Source organism: Balaenoptera musculus, chromosome 18 (assembly GCF_009873245.2).
Source record: "Balaenoptera musculus isolate JJ_BM4_2016_0621 chromosome 18, mBalMus1.pri.v3, whole genome shotgun sequence".
Classification (NCBI taxonomy): Eukaryota; Metazoa; Chordata; class Mammalia; order Artiodactyla; family Balaenopteridae; genus Balaenoptera; species Balaenoptera musculus.
This window is the reverse complement of record NC_045802.1, coordinates 76,998,152-77,014,838: the sequence shown is the minus strand read 5'-3', so window position 1 is coordinate 77,014,838 and position 16,687 is coordinate 76,998,152. Positions and strand designations below refer to the sequence as shown.

Below are 16,687 nucleotides of genomic sequence, written 5' to 3'. Positions count from 1 at the left end.
TTTTTTTTTGCCCTCATATCATAATGCTAATGTTGTTTTGAGAAAAACAAAACTAATACCAACTTCTTCTTTTCTAGGGACCACCAGGGTTACCGGGAATGAAGGTACGTTATTTTATTTTACTGGATTCATTCCAGGCTTCTGTTTAAAACAGATGCCATAAAAATAACTTTACTTTAAATCACTTTGGTTGATTGATTGCCTATTAACCTATTTGTCTAAACTCTGCTACATTAAAAGAGTACTTAAGTCCTATACACAGACTTAAATTTTAGAATCTAAAGTTTCAACACTAGGCACAATTTCTGCATAGGAAATAAGCAGTGATGGGAAGCATGGTGTGATGGGAAATATTAGTGATGGGATGTGAGCCCCTGATGCTCCTTGTCCAGAACCGTGGATGGGGCTGCCAACAGGACTCTGCAGAGAAATAGAACCAGTAGGACGTGCGTGGGGACGTTTGTGTATTATGTGTGTGCCATATGTATACAACATACACATATAAGGATAGAGTGAGTGAGTGAGAGAGGGAGATATAATTAAAATATATATAATATATTTTACAGATTATATAATACATAATATTATATATTATTGTATATCAATTATATTATATGTTGATTTATATTATATAATATATATAATACATAATATTATATATTTTAATATTTAGTTATATTATATACTCATTTAATTATATATTTCAATATATAATATAATTAAAATATATTGAGATAAAATAAATTACTTATTTTAAGGAGTTACGTGATTGTGGAAGTTTGGATCCCCACAATCCGTGGGGCAAGAATGCAGGCTGGAGACCCAGGGAAGAGCGATGGTCCAGTTCAAGGGCTGTCTATAGCCAGAGTCCGCCTTCCTCACGGGAGGCCGTCTTTTTTCTCTTAAGGCCTTCAACCCATGGGGGGGCCCCCCACCGTGAAGGTCATCTGCTTTACTTTCAAAGCTACTGATTTAAATGCCATCTTATTTAAAAGTACCTTCACGTCAACCTCAGACTGGTGTGTAACCAAGTGTCTGGGTACTGTGGCCTGGCCACGTTGACACCTAAAACGTATTCTCACTGCTTTTCGAACATGATCGTGCTGGGTCTTTTCTTGAAAGATAATCCTTCTGTTGTGAGAAACAGCCTGTGGTCACATAGCCTTTGGACCAGAGGACCGGGCCCCTGTCTAGAACTCCCTCCTGCCTGGGGCCCCGTCACGTGGACGCATCACACATCCTTCTGTTCAGTGGTCTACACGTTCTGTCCTGGTTGCAGCCCCCTAATGCTGGTCATTAAGAGAAATGAACCCAGGAGACGGCCAGTCTGTTTATTCCAAGCTTAGACAGAGGCTAAATCCCATACTTGGGCTGCATTCTCTTTACATAAATATCAGTATTTGTGACTTTATCTTATTTTTCATCCCTTAGGGGGATCCAGGTGAAATACTTGGCCATATACCAGGGACCCTGTTGAAAGGTGAAAGAGGATTTCCTGGACCCCCAGGAGCACCTGTAAGCATTTGCTAAATAATTATGAGCACATGCTGAGTCTCCTCCTGGTTTGCATTTTAATTCTTTTCTTTCTCAATGAATTATAGGGTTCGCCAGGACTGCCAGGGCTGCAAGGTCCTGTTGGCCCCCCGGGATTCACTGGACCACCAGTAAGTTTGGGGGGAATATCCCTCGGAGGCATTCAGAGAACTACTGTGGTGAGGCGTGAAAATACATAAAATGGAAAGAAAACTTTACACAGTGGCGATCTCTCTTAATTTGGATGCGAGAATGAGCTTCTATCTTTTTAAAAAAATTTTTATTGGAGTATGGTTGATTTACAGTGTTGTGTTAGTTTCAGGTGTATAGCAAAGTGAATCAGTTATACATATAAGTATATCCACTCTTTTTTTTAGATTCTTTTCCCATATAGGCCATTACAGAGTATTGAATAGAGTTCCCTGTGCTCTACAGTAGGTGCTTATTAGTTACCTATTTGAGCTTCTATCTGAAGGGGTGTTTGATTGGCACTTATGGTCCACATATCCCCAGAGCTGTGGGAAAAGGATGATAATAGTACCTCATGCCGAGACATCCCACAGGGACAACATATTGATTTTTCGTGGGGCTGCGTGGATGCGAGCACATCCTGTGAGGAGGGGATTCAGAGATGGACAAGGCAGGCCCTGCCCTGGACCTTCCCTTGTGGCAGTGCAGTCACAGCAGAGGGCCTGCTCTGTTGGGGGCTGTGGCCCCAGACCAGGCTGTGAAGAAGCTGCAGTGCCTTTGGGACAGAGACTAGAAAGTGAGCATCAGAGAGAACCTCCCAGGAAGCTCTGCTCTGACATCAGCCGTCCCTCACAGCTGATAACCCGAAGCACGAGGGTGGCATCAGTTCCTTCTACTCACACATTTTTGGGGGCACAAGAGACTTAATATTAACAGCACTTATTTGTCGAGCGCCGCATTTACTAGGAATGAATGGTGTGCCTGGGTCTGCCATCCTCACTCTAGCCTGCCTGAGAGTGCTTGAGAGATTTTCAGGCTTATTTTTTAAATTTACTCTTTTTTTTAGGGTTCAATCCAGCAATTCTTCTATCCATTCCTGCAGATGTAACCTCTTTTATATTCTTGTAACGGACTCGTTTTCATGAGGAAAGAATGACTAGTTTTTCCTTTTTAATGATTATAAAAAGCATTCTGAAATTTTGTTGCAAACACAGGAATTTTGGGGACTTCATACCATCTACCCGCTTAAAGAATTCATTTAACTTTTAAAGATCAGCAGCAGTTTTCAAAGTGGGCAAACGTTTCCACACTAGAAACGCTAAGGCTTGTCGAGGGTTTGGCTGGTTTCATCCACTGTCTGATAGCCCAGCAGATGCTCAGATCAGTGGATTCCACAGGCCAACCCCTAAGATTTTGAAGGGTTTCCATCCCTGTTAATAATTGTCCTGAACTAATTTCTGGTTACTTTCAAAGTTTACCAGTTCTATAGCACAGGAAAAATATTTAAATATTTAACAAATAAATTATCACCTTAACCATGATATCTGAAGATAATGTCAGTACAAAAAAGCATTTAAAACTTACCAGGGTTGTGAACTATATTTAATTAAAATGCTCTGTCCTACAGGGTCCCCCAGGCCCTCCTGGCCCTCCAGGTGAAAAGGTAAAGATTATTTTTCATTTGTCTTTCTTTGACATTAGTATAAGACTATCGTGAAATTTCTGTAACTCATTTTTTACATCTCTGTAAAAAGTTTTGGGAAATTATAATTTCTGTATCTATCTATATATTTATCATCTGTCTATTCACCTATCCATCAATCTGTCTAACCTGTCTATCAGTTAATCTACTGATCTATTGATCTGTCAATCTATTGATCTATTGATCCTTCCTTCCATCCATCCATTAGTTATGGAATCATTGATCTTTTCCTTAGTTTTTTAAAGCCAGAGTCTAAAAATCTTAAACGTTTTAAAAAAGGTTTTTATAGGATTCTTTTTCAATAATACTTAAAAAAACCTTTTTATAGACATTGAATACAACATGATCACAACTTTCTTGAAAGGATTATGTCATTGTGAGAAGAAGCTATTGCCTTAAACGTATCATCTTGTTGCATTTCACGTCATGTTTGTTGGATGATTTTGAACAAAGTAAACAATGCTAATAATGGATTCTACTTTTTAATCGACAGGGGCAAATGGGCTTGAGTTTTCAAGGGCCAAAAGGTGACAAGGTGAGTGCTCTTTGCTTGGGGGAGTTTTCTTGGTTAAAATCCCAATTCTAAGCATGATCAGGTTTCTGCCTCTGGACCTCCTCTTGGATGCTCATAACCATGGATACCCTTCTCTGAATGTTCTTGAGTTTGTTAGTGTTTTCCCTGAAGGCACGGCTAGAATTCACTGAGATTACTCTACGTGGGATCTGACCCACAGACGCAGATGCAGTGAGGCCATTTATTCCACTTCTCTGTTCGTACATTCAATCAAAATGTTCTCAGACCTGGACTTTATTATCAAAAGGTCAAATTTAGGACCTGGCTGTTAGTAGCATAACCATTATATTAAACCCTGTAGAGACGAAAGCCATCGTACCAGAGTTGGGAGGAAAGAGCCTTGGAGGCAGGGCTGCACAGGCCAGAACAGGCAGCCTCCTCCTGCTGAGAAAGGATGAGAGGCCGGCAGTGGGTCCCTGATGCTCTGGGGATCTCTCTCCACCACTTTCCCTGGACCCCACCCACGAAACGGGCACCAAGTGGCCATTCTTGGAATTGCGGCTGCACCTGGCCCAGGGCCCAGGTGCTCAAGCCGGTGTAGACGACGGCCAAGTGTAGTGGAGGTCCGGGCAGAGGTGGATGAGCCCTGGCCTCCTCTTCCCACCCTAGATTTCCACCCAGTCTTTTCATAAACCTCACAGTAAAGTGATTCTGCAGTTGATGCAGTTGAAGTTTTTGAACCTCCTTCATCGTGTGATGGCTCGGGTTCCTGTATTTCCCGTTGTACCCGGCAGTTAGGATTCTGAGGAAGAGATCCCTGATGCTTCTTTTTGGTTTACGTAAAGAGACCTCCTTTCCTCCCAGGCTCTACTAGGCGGCTGGTGTGCCTTTCCTCCGTGCCATCAAATGTGACAGACCAGCATCTGTGTCCCAGCGTGTATACATGCGCTGTCTGTCTACATGTGTGGTCTGTACATATATGCACACATCCATCTGTCCTACAGATGTTCAAGTTCCATTGTTATGGGGTGACCCCTGAGCGGGGAAGCCTCCTCCTGGCTTTATATCCTTAGTGGGCCATCTTCCTTCTGAAACTTAATTTTCTGCTGAGGCAAGTACAGGCTGGAACAGAGTGCAATCACATTTTCAAAACAGATGTTCTCTTCTGGGCTTTTCCCTCCTCTGCATTTCTCTCCCTGTATAATTACCTTTATGCCTAATTAATCCCAAATGTTTGCATCGACAGGGTGATCAAGGGGTCAGTGGGCCCCCAGGAGTACCAGGACAAGCTCAAGTTCGAGAGAAAGGAGAGTATGCTGCAAAAGGAGAGAAGGTGGGACAGACTTTGTTCAGTGAACGCCGGCTTCCTAACTGTGGACAGATTCCAAGGCATAAAGAGAGACTGGGTCAAAATTCAGTTTCTCTGGTTATATTCGCCCTGACCTGAAAACAGGTTTTTATAGACCACCCATCCCATAAAAAGTGAGCTTCTTGAGGGCAGAGGCAGCTGGACCTGGGTTGGAGCGAGACTGGTTTGAGGCTGACCCTCTTGTGTGAGGGTTTCTTAAATGCACCAAGGTGGGGAGAGGATGGCTGGGACACAGGAAGGAGAGGGCTGAGGGTGGAAGGAGGCTGCAGTTGCCGTGGGTCAGACGTATTAACTCTGCCCTCCTTACGTCCATAATCCAGTTGATGGCAGGAAGTGGATGCTGCAGACCAACGTGAATTTCTTGGTTACTGTATCAGGAAAAGGTGTTTTTTCCCTTTTACCTGTTCCATGTAGCATATAAAACTGATATAGCCACTACATAGTGCTAATCTTGCCCTCTTTTGAAAATTATTTTAGGGCCAAAAAGGTGAACCTGGATTTCAGGTAAGGACTGAAATCTTGTTTATCATTATTATTTTGTGGGAAAGACCATAATGTGTTCCACCTTCAATGGAATGCTTACTTAATTTAATAGTTTATTTGAATATACGAATGACTCTAACTCTTTCTCTTTTTGTCTTTTAGGGGATGCCAGGAGTTGGAGAGAAAGGTGAACCCGGAAAACCAGGACCCCGAGTAAGTGCTTTCAAAAGTCCTGTAGAGAATGGACTTGAGGACACGGGGAGGGGGAAGGGTAAGCTGGGACGAAGTGAGAGAGTGGCCTGGACATATATACACTATCAAAGGTAAGATAGATAGCTAGTGGGAAGCAGCTGCATAGCACAGGGAGATCAGCTCGGTGCTTTGTGACCACCTAGAGGGGTGGGATAGGGAGGGTGGGAGGGAGACGCAAGAGGGAGGGGCTATGGGGATATATGTATACATATAGCTGATACACTTTTTTATACAGCAGAAGCTAACGCACCATTGTAAAGCAATTATACTCCAGTAGAGATGTTTTAAAAAAAAAAGCCCTCTTATTCCTGATGTGAAATCATTTCTCCTGCATTCCTAGAATCACAGGTTCATAGGAGCATAGACTGAAAGAGATTGTAGGGGTCTTTTCTCTGCTGAAGAGCCTTTCTGAAGCCCTGGGAGCAGGAATAAGGAGGTGGTCACCATTAGAAAGACCCCCGGGACGGCTGAGGCCCTTTGTTATTCAGATGATCCCCCCTCCCCCGCCCCCGATCAGACAGTGCCCCCTGCCGGCCCCTCACTGAAAGCCACCTGTCCGCCTGCTCAGAGCACCGGGCACCCTTCGCGGCCGCCTCCCAAGCCCGCTGGGAGCTCCGTCCCGAGCCCAGATGCTCAGGTGCTTCTCGTGCCCTGAGTGCAGTGACAGGAGACCCACCCACCTCCAACAGCTGAGGCGGCTCAGTTTCTACCCTGAAACGATGCATGGAAACTTCTGTTTAAGTGAATCAGTGATGTACCGTCTGCCAAATACTCACTTGCCGATAAGAAAACTTCTCTGGTGTAGACTCGGCTGCCAGATGTAATGATGTCTTAGAAGATTTGGAGCTAATCAACCTCCAATTTTTTAAATATTGAAAAGTCTTCTTCTATTGTTGTAACTCTTTTAGTTCATAGTTATTTAATGTATCTTCCATGATTTGTTACTGTAGCATGGCCAACTCACCCAGAGGATTCATACAACATAGTAACTTGTATTTGATTCAGACCCTTGGTGTTGGAGCATGTTTACTATTATTATTTATGCACTACTAATATTTAAATCTTTATTGTACAGGGAAAACCAGGAAAAGACGGTGAAAAAGGAGAAAAAGGGAGTCTAGTAAGTATTTCTCTGTGATTTTGTAAAAGCAAGTTGTTGCCCTCACTTGCTGACGATTGCTGTTGCTTTCTGTTCCATTTTAGGGGTTTCCGGGGGATTCGGGGTACCCAGGACTCCCAGGCCGAGAGGGTTTAAAGGTAAATGGTGACCCTACTTTGAATTTTTGCCTTCATTTTGTTCAACCTAGAAGTTTTTTCTAGAATAAAGGACCATGCACTCAAAGAATAAAAATTATTTATGCTCCATGTGAGGAAAAACACAACCTAGTGGTTCTGTTTGTGTGCATAAATTTTTAAAGAAAAAAATATAAAATGTTCCACTCATTTAAGTTTTTATGTGTTTTTTGTAGTAGATTAATTTTCCCTGATTATGAAGCAGAGAAAATGCAGAAACATATAGAGGAGAAAAGAAAGCCTGTGTAATTTTTCTATTACCCACTCAGAAATGGTCAGAGTTAATAATTGTCCCATGTACACACACATACATGAGATTTTTCAAAAATGGTATTGCATGATATATCTTGCTTTTTCCCTTAATGACATAATGAGGATATATTTCAACATCCATAAATGTGGTTATACATCAACGCTTATGATATCCATACCTTTTACTGCATGGTATGTAGATCGTTAACACATTTTTCTCATTATAAGTATCTTTATCCACTTGTCTGATCATCTCCCATCATAAATTCCTAAAAAGTATAATTTTGGGGTTAATGTTTGACCCTTTTTTGGGGAAGCTTTGGCCATACTCAATAAAATTGCCCCCAGAATAGCACTTCCATCACCCTGGGACCCTTTCATTTGACAACTGTTTGTTATGAAACTTTAAAAAATATTTGCCAATCAAATACTCAGAGAAAACTCATTGTTGGTTTATTTTTCTCTTTTAATCATGAGACTAGGTAATGTAAATCTCTACTAAAATGAGAAATGGATTTGAAACATTCATCTTTAACAGTAGGGAGAGGACCTCAAGGTTGGTTTATCGAAGCCAGTGACAAAGGGAGAAATCCTTTTCTAACACTGTAACTTTATGAGAAAGTCAATTCTTGTAGATTGTAAAAGGTAAATATGTTTAGAATATATTAGCTAAGATTTTTTTAAGCTCCCATAGATATTTCTAAAATCTCTTCTTTTATTCAAATTAGAAAAATCAAAACATCTAATTCTGGTTTAACACCTGAGTTTAAATCCTTAGCTTAAAAGGAAAAAAAAAAAAGAAAAAAAAGGGGAAAAATGTGCATTTGTGAAATAATGTGCATGTATCAGGACATTTAAAAGTGTGGTTATGATACTTATATAAGAACATTAGATATAAAAGGATTGATTTCTTTGAGTTTTTCATCTAATATGGGTTAAATTAAGCCTCAAAGTGATGAGAATTTATCCATCCAATGTTTTCAAGTCATGCTGGATTTTAAGGGGAAAGAAAAAACCATAAGTATCCTTTTATTATGACTTCCAATGCAGAGTTAGACAGTCTTACACCAAAATCCTCAAATAAAATGATTTCCTTAAGAAAATACTTTTAGCCACACTAAGCTTTCATATCATTTTATTTCATTTATTTTTTTATTGTATTGAAAAACCACTGTACGGGATTTCCCGGGCAGTCCAGTGGTTAAGACTCCTTGCTTCCACTGCAGGGGGCATGGCTTTGATCCCTGGTTGGGGAACTAAGACCCTGTATGCCGCAAGGTATGGCCAAAAAAAAAAAAGAAGGACAACCACCATATACGAATTCAACTTGCAAATGATTCTGTTGAGGTTCTCTGAGAAGCATGAGCTCTTTTGTAATGTGAATAATTAGCCTTCCATTTATGTTTTGTAGAAATCTCAATTTTCGGATGTCACACATGCAAAGCAAGGGGAGATGTATGGATTTTGGTTGTAATAGTTGCAGAGCACTTTAGACTAATCACAGTGAGAGATTCTAAGGAGAGGACAATCATGTTAGTGTACAGTGGGCACAATCTATTTTTCTAGGAAAAAAAAAGTTCAACCCTGCTGTTGGCAAGGCAACCTTCATAATTAAAAAATACAAGTAAAGTTATTTTTCTTTTGTAGGGAGACAAAGGTGAAGCAGGCCCTCCTGGCCCACCTGGAACTGTGAGTAACAGTGACATTTGCTGCCTGTGAGATCGTTTGAAAAGAGGGAAAGAGAGAGACGGGCTGGCCTGTCACTTAGACCACGTGCTCCACAGTGTTCCTAGAATTACGTTTTGATGTAGGGGGTGCACAGAATTTGAACCAATCATTTATATTTTGTATCGTGTGGCGTTTGGTATTTACTCGTTATTGTATTTGGACAATTTCTGCATATCTTTGACCACTAAAATTAAAAGAGTTGCACATGGATGAGAGTATTAGCAACACATTTTGAAACTTAAAAAAATAATGGTCTGTTAAGGAAAACGCTACTCAGAGAAACAGATCATCCATGATCTGACTGTCTTAGCAAAACACTTTTTATTTTTTGCAAATAACTTTTGACTCCTTGTGCGTATACATATTTTTATATACTTGCAAGCCAATGTACGTAACATTTTTTCTTTTTAAAAATGAACATTCTTCACGTTTTCAAGTTATCTTCAAATTGTCATTTTCAGAGCGCTGTGCGATAATTGTTGTAACCATTTTGCCCCAATTCTTTTTGGAAACAGTGAAATATGACCATTCTCTTGTTTGCTGCCCTCTTGCATGGGTACAGCGAGGTAGTGAATGTTTGTACGTGCCTGTGTGTGTCTGTGTGTGTTAGGTGAGGGATTTGAGTAATCCTTCCTTAGGCTGCATTTCCAGAAATAGGATTACCAGATCAAAGTATTATGGGACCTCCTTATGCTTTTAACACATCATACGTCATACGATAGATGATTCCATTTCCCATATTTCTAACCCAGCAGCTGCCTTTGAATAATCTTTTTTTACCCTAACCTCATCAGCAGACCTTAATAATACCCATCATGTAATTGCTACAGAAGAATTACATCTTAAGGGTAATAGGCAATATTTGATATGGTCCTTGTCTTCGAATTTCAGCAACTCAGAATTGGGGTGAACTGGTTCACTCCTTTTTAATGAGGCCACAGTGGCTTCTTCTTGCCCCGTATTACGGGGACCTTAAAGAAGTCCCCACTTTTGACCATTTAAAAAAGTGAAGCATAAAACCTCTTCCAATAAAAAAAAATTTGAGTGTTCCTGTTACATATTGCCTGAGGAAATTTAAGGCAGTTTTTCAGATAATACTCTTTAAAGAAGACTATTCTTCTTACAGCTTGCATGGACTTTGAGAAATTCCATACCCAAACCTCAGAATTAATATGTTTCTAACTTGACTTCGTTGGTAAAGCTCCTGCCAAGCAGATTATTACAAAAGGAAGCAGAGCTGCCTGGCAAAGTTCTCTGCAAGGAGGGCAATACCGCATATCCATTTTATGTTTTCAATACTCTCCCCTCCCCACTCTCTTCCCCTCCCTCTCCCCTCCCCTTCCTCTTCCACCACTATTTCTTCTTTACTTTCACATGTCTTGAAATAATAAAAAATGTGTTTATTTCTTCACCTGTGCTATAATATACAGCACAGTCCCCTGCCATGCCACGCGATGATCTTTTCTTCTGTAATTCAGGTTATCGGCACCGGGCCCTTGGGAGAGAAAGGAGAGCGGGGGTACCCAGGGGCTCCAGGGTTGAAAGGGGAGCCAGGCCCCAAAGGTAAGGTCCTTCCCTCTTTCTTTCCCTCCTTCTCCCTCCTCCCTTCTTCTCTCTCGTCCTTTCTTTTTTCCATCTTTGTCCTGCACTCATGCACATTTTGATAACACCTGAGCGCCATGCAGGACCATGTGGTGACCGAGTGCTGTTCAAGTTGATCTTCTGCAGTCCCACTGGGTTTCCAAGAGCCCGTCTCCCTGCATCTCTGCAGTGTCAGGGGCGCGGCATCTCCCCAAGTTCAGAGCTCCCTGTCCCCGGGACCGTGGGTACCCACGAGCACAGAAATTCACAACATAAACCACAAGTGAACCAGGCTCAGTTTGTCCCACTCTCTCTTCCTCCGTTTAGGTTTCCCAGGAATACAAGGCCCGCCAGGCTCTCCAGGTGAGCATCCGTAAATTATTTTTTTAGAGTATTTGTACACCTTCTACGCGGTTTCTATTCTGAACATGTTTGTCCTCTGCATTAGTTAGATACTTGCATACAATGGCTAGCAATTTTGTTACACATTTTTCTAGCTCTGAAAACAACGCGTGCTCCTAGGACGGCGTTTATTTTGTAAATGACAGGTTAACATGTAGTTATAAACATGTATTTCACAGGTGGGACTTCTTACATCTCTCATCAAGTTATCCTGTCTCCCTGCCTCTGATCTAACCCCCTGCCTTTCAGCCTCCTTCCGGCTGCTCCCGGGGGCACCGTCGGCCTTTCGGAAGACCTCCACCCGCACCCAGCATCGTTGCTCTCCCTTGCCCTGTCTGGAATTGCCTTTGTTTCTCGGCTTGAGACCAGACTCAAGGCTGAAACCTCTTCTAACTAATCTAATCACCTCTCATCTTGCTTCTCGGTGGACTCCTGCGTCACTGAGCTTCTACTAAGTCTGCAGCTGTTCTGTGCTGGTTTTGCATTTCTAACGGATTGCGTGATCAGAGGCTGGGAGTTGCACTTCTCTGTATGTACAGATGCCTGTCTGTACACACTGCAGGCGTGTAATCCCAGGTCCTAGAGCAGAGGTAACAAGTGCTCAGCTTGAAACCCTCGGGTGCCCTGGAATTGACACCACACGAAGTGCTCACAGCTCTTACTGAAGGTTTTGGTTTTGTCTGTTTTTATTTTTAATTTTTATTTCTTATTCTTTTTTGTCAGTTTCTTTTTTCCCTTCCTGACAGTTCTTAAGTCTTAAGTCCCCCCAGAACCCCTTCCTTTGTTTTTGCTGGAACAGACAACACCTGGACAACCCAGCCCCACCGTCTAAGATTCGCAGCAGCGGTGGCTCAAGGCCGCCTTCACTGCCCTGCGTGCCTTCTTTCTGCTAAAATTTTGGCATCTGCCCTTAAAATCCTCCCTTTTCTCTCTTTTCCACCCCTTTCCTCTCCTTGGTTGTAAAGCTTGCTGGACCTTCCAGCTGTTCTTGTGAACATGTTACTTCACGTCTCCTGGCAGCATTTGCAGTTCTACTTTCTAAAACCTCCTATCTGACCCCGTTAGTGTCTTAAGCCGTCGTTTTTAGAAACTGTCTTTGAAGTTGCTCTGGCCTTGTCTGCTCCTACCCCCTGCTGACTGCGGAGGCCCTCGGCCTCAGGTCCCGCCTCCCTGCCTCTCTGAGGGTCATCCTTCATCCTTCATCCTTCCTTTCCTTCTCCCACACCAGTTCTGGGGTAGGGATGGGGCTGGAGCCCCCGCGGATGGCCTCCAGTTCTTTTACGTGCTGTGCTCGCAGGTTCAGCGACTCACAAGCTCTCACCTGGGACTCAAGTTCACATTTGGGGTTTGGGGGTCTGTCCATCCTTCCTCGGAGCTCCTTCTGCCCTGACTCTTCCCGTGTCACCTCATCCGTCTGTTTTCACGCCCCTGCACCTGTCGGCCGGATGCTGGGACCAGAGGCCAGCTCTCTGCTCTCCAGAGCACAAAGTCACTTCACCTGCAGCCTACTGGACCGTTGTGTCTCAAGCACTAGGTCAAAACCCTTCTCGGCTGTCAGAGGGCCCTACGATCTTGTCCCCGCCAAACTCACAGCGGCTTAACTCGACTTCCCGTGCTCAGCTCTGATCTCCACCTGACTTCGCGCTCTTTCCGGGGCTGTCTTCCTTGTCCTGACTCTGCGCTTTAGCTGCTTCCCACGCACTTCCCACCCACTTTGCCTCCTGACCACGTCTGCTTTGTTTAAGGACACTTCTTACGCCTTTCTTTATTCTCTAAGCAGAAATGGAAAGTACTCTCTCTAACCTGTTGGGGACACTATTTGCACTGAAGGAAATTCACAGATGTTAATGTCTACACAATGAGCCCCTTTTCCTTGCAGTGACTTTGTAGGGAGCCTTTGCCCAACAGCATTTACGTGGTGAGAAGCTAATACAGTTTCTCACTTGTCCAGAGCAGTTCCCCTTTCAGCCATGGTCATTTTCCCGTGAACAGAGTGACGATAACCAGTGTGGCTGTCGGCATGGCACTTGGTGTTGTGCTGTGTCCATGAGTTCTGTTCTGGTTTCAGGCTTCCCGATACCAGGGCTGACTGGTGCCCCCGGCTTCCCCGGTGAAAGAGGAGAGAAAGGTGACCAGGGCTTGCCAGGCGTGTCCTTGCCCGGACCAGGTGGAAGGGATGGGCTACCGGGCCCCCCTGGGTCCCCCGGCCCCCCTGGGCAGCCAGGCCACACAAGTGAGTTCCCTCTGGGCCCATTTCGCGTGGTGTCCTGTCCAGGACAGATGGGGGGCAGGGCTGGGGAAGGTGTAGTGCCAGAGGCTGGGTGCCCAGCGACTTATGAATTGTTCGTACCTCACTTAGTTGTCTTTGCAGAGTTAGTCACTGCAGAAAGGAAGAGTGAACATAAACTAATGAAACTGGTTTAGAGGAATAGGGGCCAACCTAACCAGCATCTAAAGTTAGAAAGCAAACCAGTTGAGTTGTAGGGTTCTTACTGGGAAAGGAACGCATTCTGTTCATCTAGAGACACAAGCTGGTACTAAGACACACACACACAAACACACACACACACACACACACACGGAGAAGGGGCTGCTTTGTCTGTAAGTGACTTCAAATCTGAATGGTAGCTTACCTGGACTTTTCTCGTCTGCCCACCATCAAAGCTGAGCACGGAACAGGAACCTCTTGATTCAGTGAAGGGGGCTCTGTGGCTCCAAAGTAATCGCAATGCAAAATAAAAGAAACTTTGAGGGGATTTAAACTAATCGTTCCAGTGGGCGTAAGCTCAGACCTCCAGCGTGTGCTCAGCCGAGCGTCTGAGGCACGGGTCCTCTGTGGGTTGTGGGAAGGGGGTCTCCACGCCGTAGGTGCCGGGTGGCTTATTTGCTGGAATGTAGACCCACCTCCATGAAAGGACTTCTCACGGATGAAGTTACGTAGGGAGGCCAGATATGGAGTGGATGGGACAAGTGATTCCAGATGTGAAGCTTCACTGGGAATGGAGCGGCGTGAACTTCCTCGGACCTGTTGTTCATGGGCCAGAGGGATGGATCCCCTGTGACCTTACGGGGACTTCCTCCCCTCATGATGTGAAACGTGGAGAATGAAGATCAAATATCGAAGTCTTCGAGGCATGCAATCCAAAGTCACTTTTTCTCTATGTGTCCAAGAGAAGGCTGCAGGCGTCAGAAGGGCCTTTGGGTCCTTATTCATTCATTCCTTGGTCACTTACTCATTCAACAAACATTGGCGTGCCTATGATACGCCAGGCGCTGCCCTAAGACCTGTAACAAAGCCCACAAAACAATCCTGTCCTCCTGGGGCATGCATTCTGAGACAGAAATCAAGTAAATAAGTATCAGTAGATTATGTGGTAGCAGGAGGTGACAAATACAGGAGGAAAGGAAGCCGGGAAGGGAAGACAGAGGTCTGGGCCGTGCGTGGGTTCTAGCTTTAAAAAGAGTGATTGGCAAAGACCCTGGCGAGAGAGCCAACCGTGGGGAGATCTAGAACCTTTTTTTCATATTCGTAGTTTGCCAGTTCTGAAATGTGAACAAGTCTCACGGAAAGACTTGAACTTCTCCCTGCTGTGAATTGTGTAGGATGTGTCGGCTGATTACGTTGGGATAGGTACCCTCCAGGTTTCTGGGTTGCCCTTTCCAGTCTGTGCAAATTAGGTGATTCACAATCACAGCGTGCTGAGTGATCATTTATCAGTGAGATTTTTACACACATTTACAGCGCACGTTAAAGGGGCTGCATCTTAACGAATCGCCACCTTGGGACCCTTCGATTGCTCATTCACCAGGGAGCGTGGAGCCGCCTTCAGCCCTGTCCGCTCCTGGGCTCTGGTCCCGTGTGGCTGCAGCCCTCCCCGCCCTTGACGGCCGAGCCTCCCTGAGCAGACCGTGTAAACGTCGAACCTGAACTTGCCCTTCAGAACCCCTCAGACACATCCCTGTATTCTTGCTTTAGACTTAAAATTATTTAAAATTCATTTTGATGAGGACGGTAACTTGCCTTCCTACCAGGGCTGTGTAGGGATTCTGATGGAGAGGAAGCTGGCGGGAGGTGTGTTCTGGAAAAATAATAATTTTACGTCTGTCAGCGTTCACGCACCTGTGTTTCCAGCATCGGGGGGTCCAGCCACCTCGGCTTGCAGGGCTGGGAATGAGTTCTTCCCAGGCAAGGAATTCAGAGAAGCTTTTTGAAGCATAAAAATGACTCCACTCTGTTCAAGACCGATGGGGTCACCAAGGAGCCGGCCGGAGCCAGAGGACCCAGGGCAGAGATACGGCCACCCCAGGGTTCCTCCTCGCCTGTGCTTTATTCAGAGAAGCTCCCAGGAAAACAGCCACAAGCAAACAAAAAACCCCTGGACTTCATTTCTTACACACTTGAAACTTTCTCCTCTGAGCTCTAAACAAAGTCATCAAACAGAGAAGTTTGGGCTCTTTCTTAGGCCTTTGTGTCTGGGGAGAGCACACCCACCGTTGCCCCAGCATCCCTTGTGAAAAGCCCAAAAGGCTGGGGATGCTTCTTGCCCTCTGTCCATCCCGATGGAGCTGATGTGTGAGCTGGGGGGGAGTAGGAGCTGCAGCCGTGAATGTCTGGGCTACGGTTGTGACCGGTGCCCGCAGAGCCTCACGTTCAAGCACGCACTCTGTCACTTTCCTTCAAAGATACTGGAGAAGGAAATATAAACTCTATCACTGTGTGTATTCGAAAACAATACTTTTTTTTTTACTAGAACCCACAACAGATGGTGTTTGCGTCACTGCAGTTCATTTTCATGCTTCTTCACATCAATAATGCTCAGAATTGAATAGGAACAAACAATTAGAGTTGTCTTCCCACGGGCAGTCTGTGTCTCTAAGATAATGAGTACTTCACTGTAAGTTTGCTCAGGAGGAAAAAAAGGCATAAAGTTGCTGAAGTCTCTGTGTTGACTTCACAGATGTAGGACATGGACAAATCATTTAAGTTTTTGAGCCTCAGTTTCTTAACCTGTGACGTAAGGGAGGTGGTGTGTACCTTGCAAGATAACATGAAATAAGGTTCAGGACAGGGCTAATGTGCTGGAATAAGCGTTAGAATTGTAAAATAGAAATTTTAGCATCGACAGCTTGTGACAGGGCAGGGATGGATGCTATGTGCCCTGGTCATGTTTTACAAGTTAACGTACTAGGATTGTTTCAAAGCAGACCACAGCTGGATTTCTAATAAACCTAAATAACCTTGCCAAAGGTTATTGCCAAATAACCTAAATAAAGTTTGGTTTTGTAATAGATTGAATCAAGAGAGGGTGAAAACACCTAGCTTCTGTTTGGTGGGAGTGATCCTCTAATTGTTAAACATCCATTGCAGATGGAATTGTGGAATGCCAGCCCGGGCCACCAGGTGACCAGGGTCCTCCCGGAAGTCCGGGGCAGCCGGGGTTGACAGGCGAAGTTGGAGAAAAAGGTAAGAGATTTAATTTTTTTAAAAAATGTTGATTGTGCTTGGGCGTGTGATACATTTCTACATACTTACTGGCTTTGGGTGGACATGGGTATCTTCTTCCATTATTTGAAGCTCTCCTCAAAGTCCATGCCTAAGACGTGTCTC

At 44.1% G+C, this 16,687-nt stretch overlaps 1 protein-coding gene across 1 annotated transcript in view; it reads left to right on the top strand.

The window, feature by feature from the left end:
* The window catches only part of COL4A1 (collagen type IV alpha 1 chain), a 147,828-nt gene that overhangs the window by 93,586 nt on the left and 37,555 nt on the right, over window positions 1-16,687 (top strand). Inside the window, 15 exon segments of the mRNA XM_036831174.1 lie at window positions 78-104; window positions 1,432-1,515; window positions 1,602-1,664; window positions 3,131-3,166; window positions 3,699-3,740; window positions 4,966-5,052; window positions 5,566-5,592; window positions 5,734-5,784; window positions 6,899-6,943; window positions 7,027-7,080; window positions 9,016-9,057; window positions 10,575-10,659; window positions 11,005-11,040; window positions 13,148-13,312; window positions 16,448-16,543. Of these exon segments, the coding sequence (XP_036687069.1) occupies window positions 78-104; window positions 1,432-1,515; window positions 1,602-1,664; window positions 3,131-3,166; window positions 3,699-3,740; window positions 4,966-5,052; window positions 5,566-5,592; window positions 5,734-5,784; window positions 6,899-6,943; window positions 7,027-7,080; window positions 9,016-9,057; window positions 10,575-10,659; window positions 11,005-11,040; window positions 13,148-13,312; window positions 16,448-16,543 (940 nt within the window).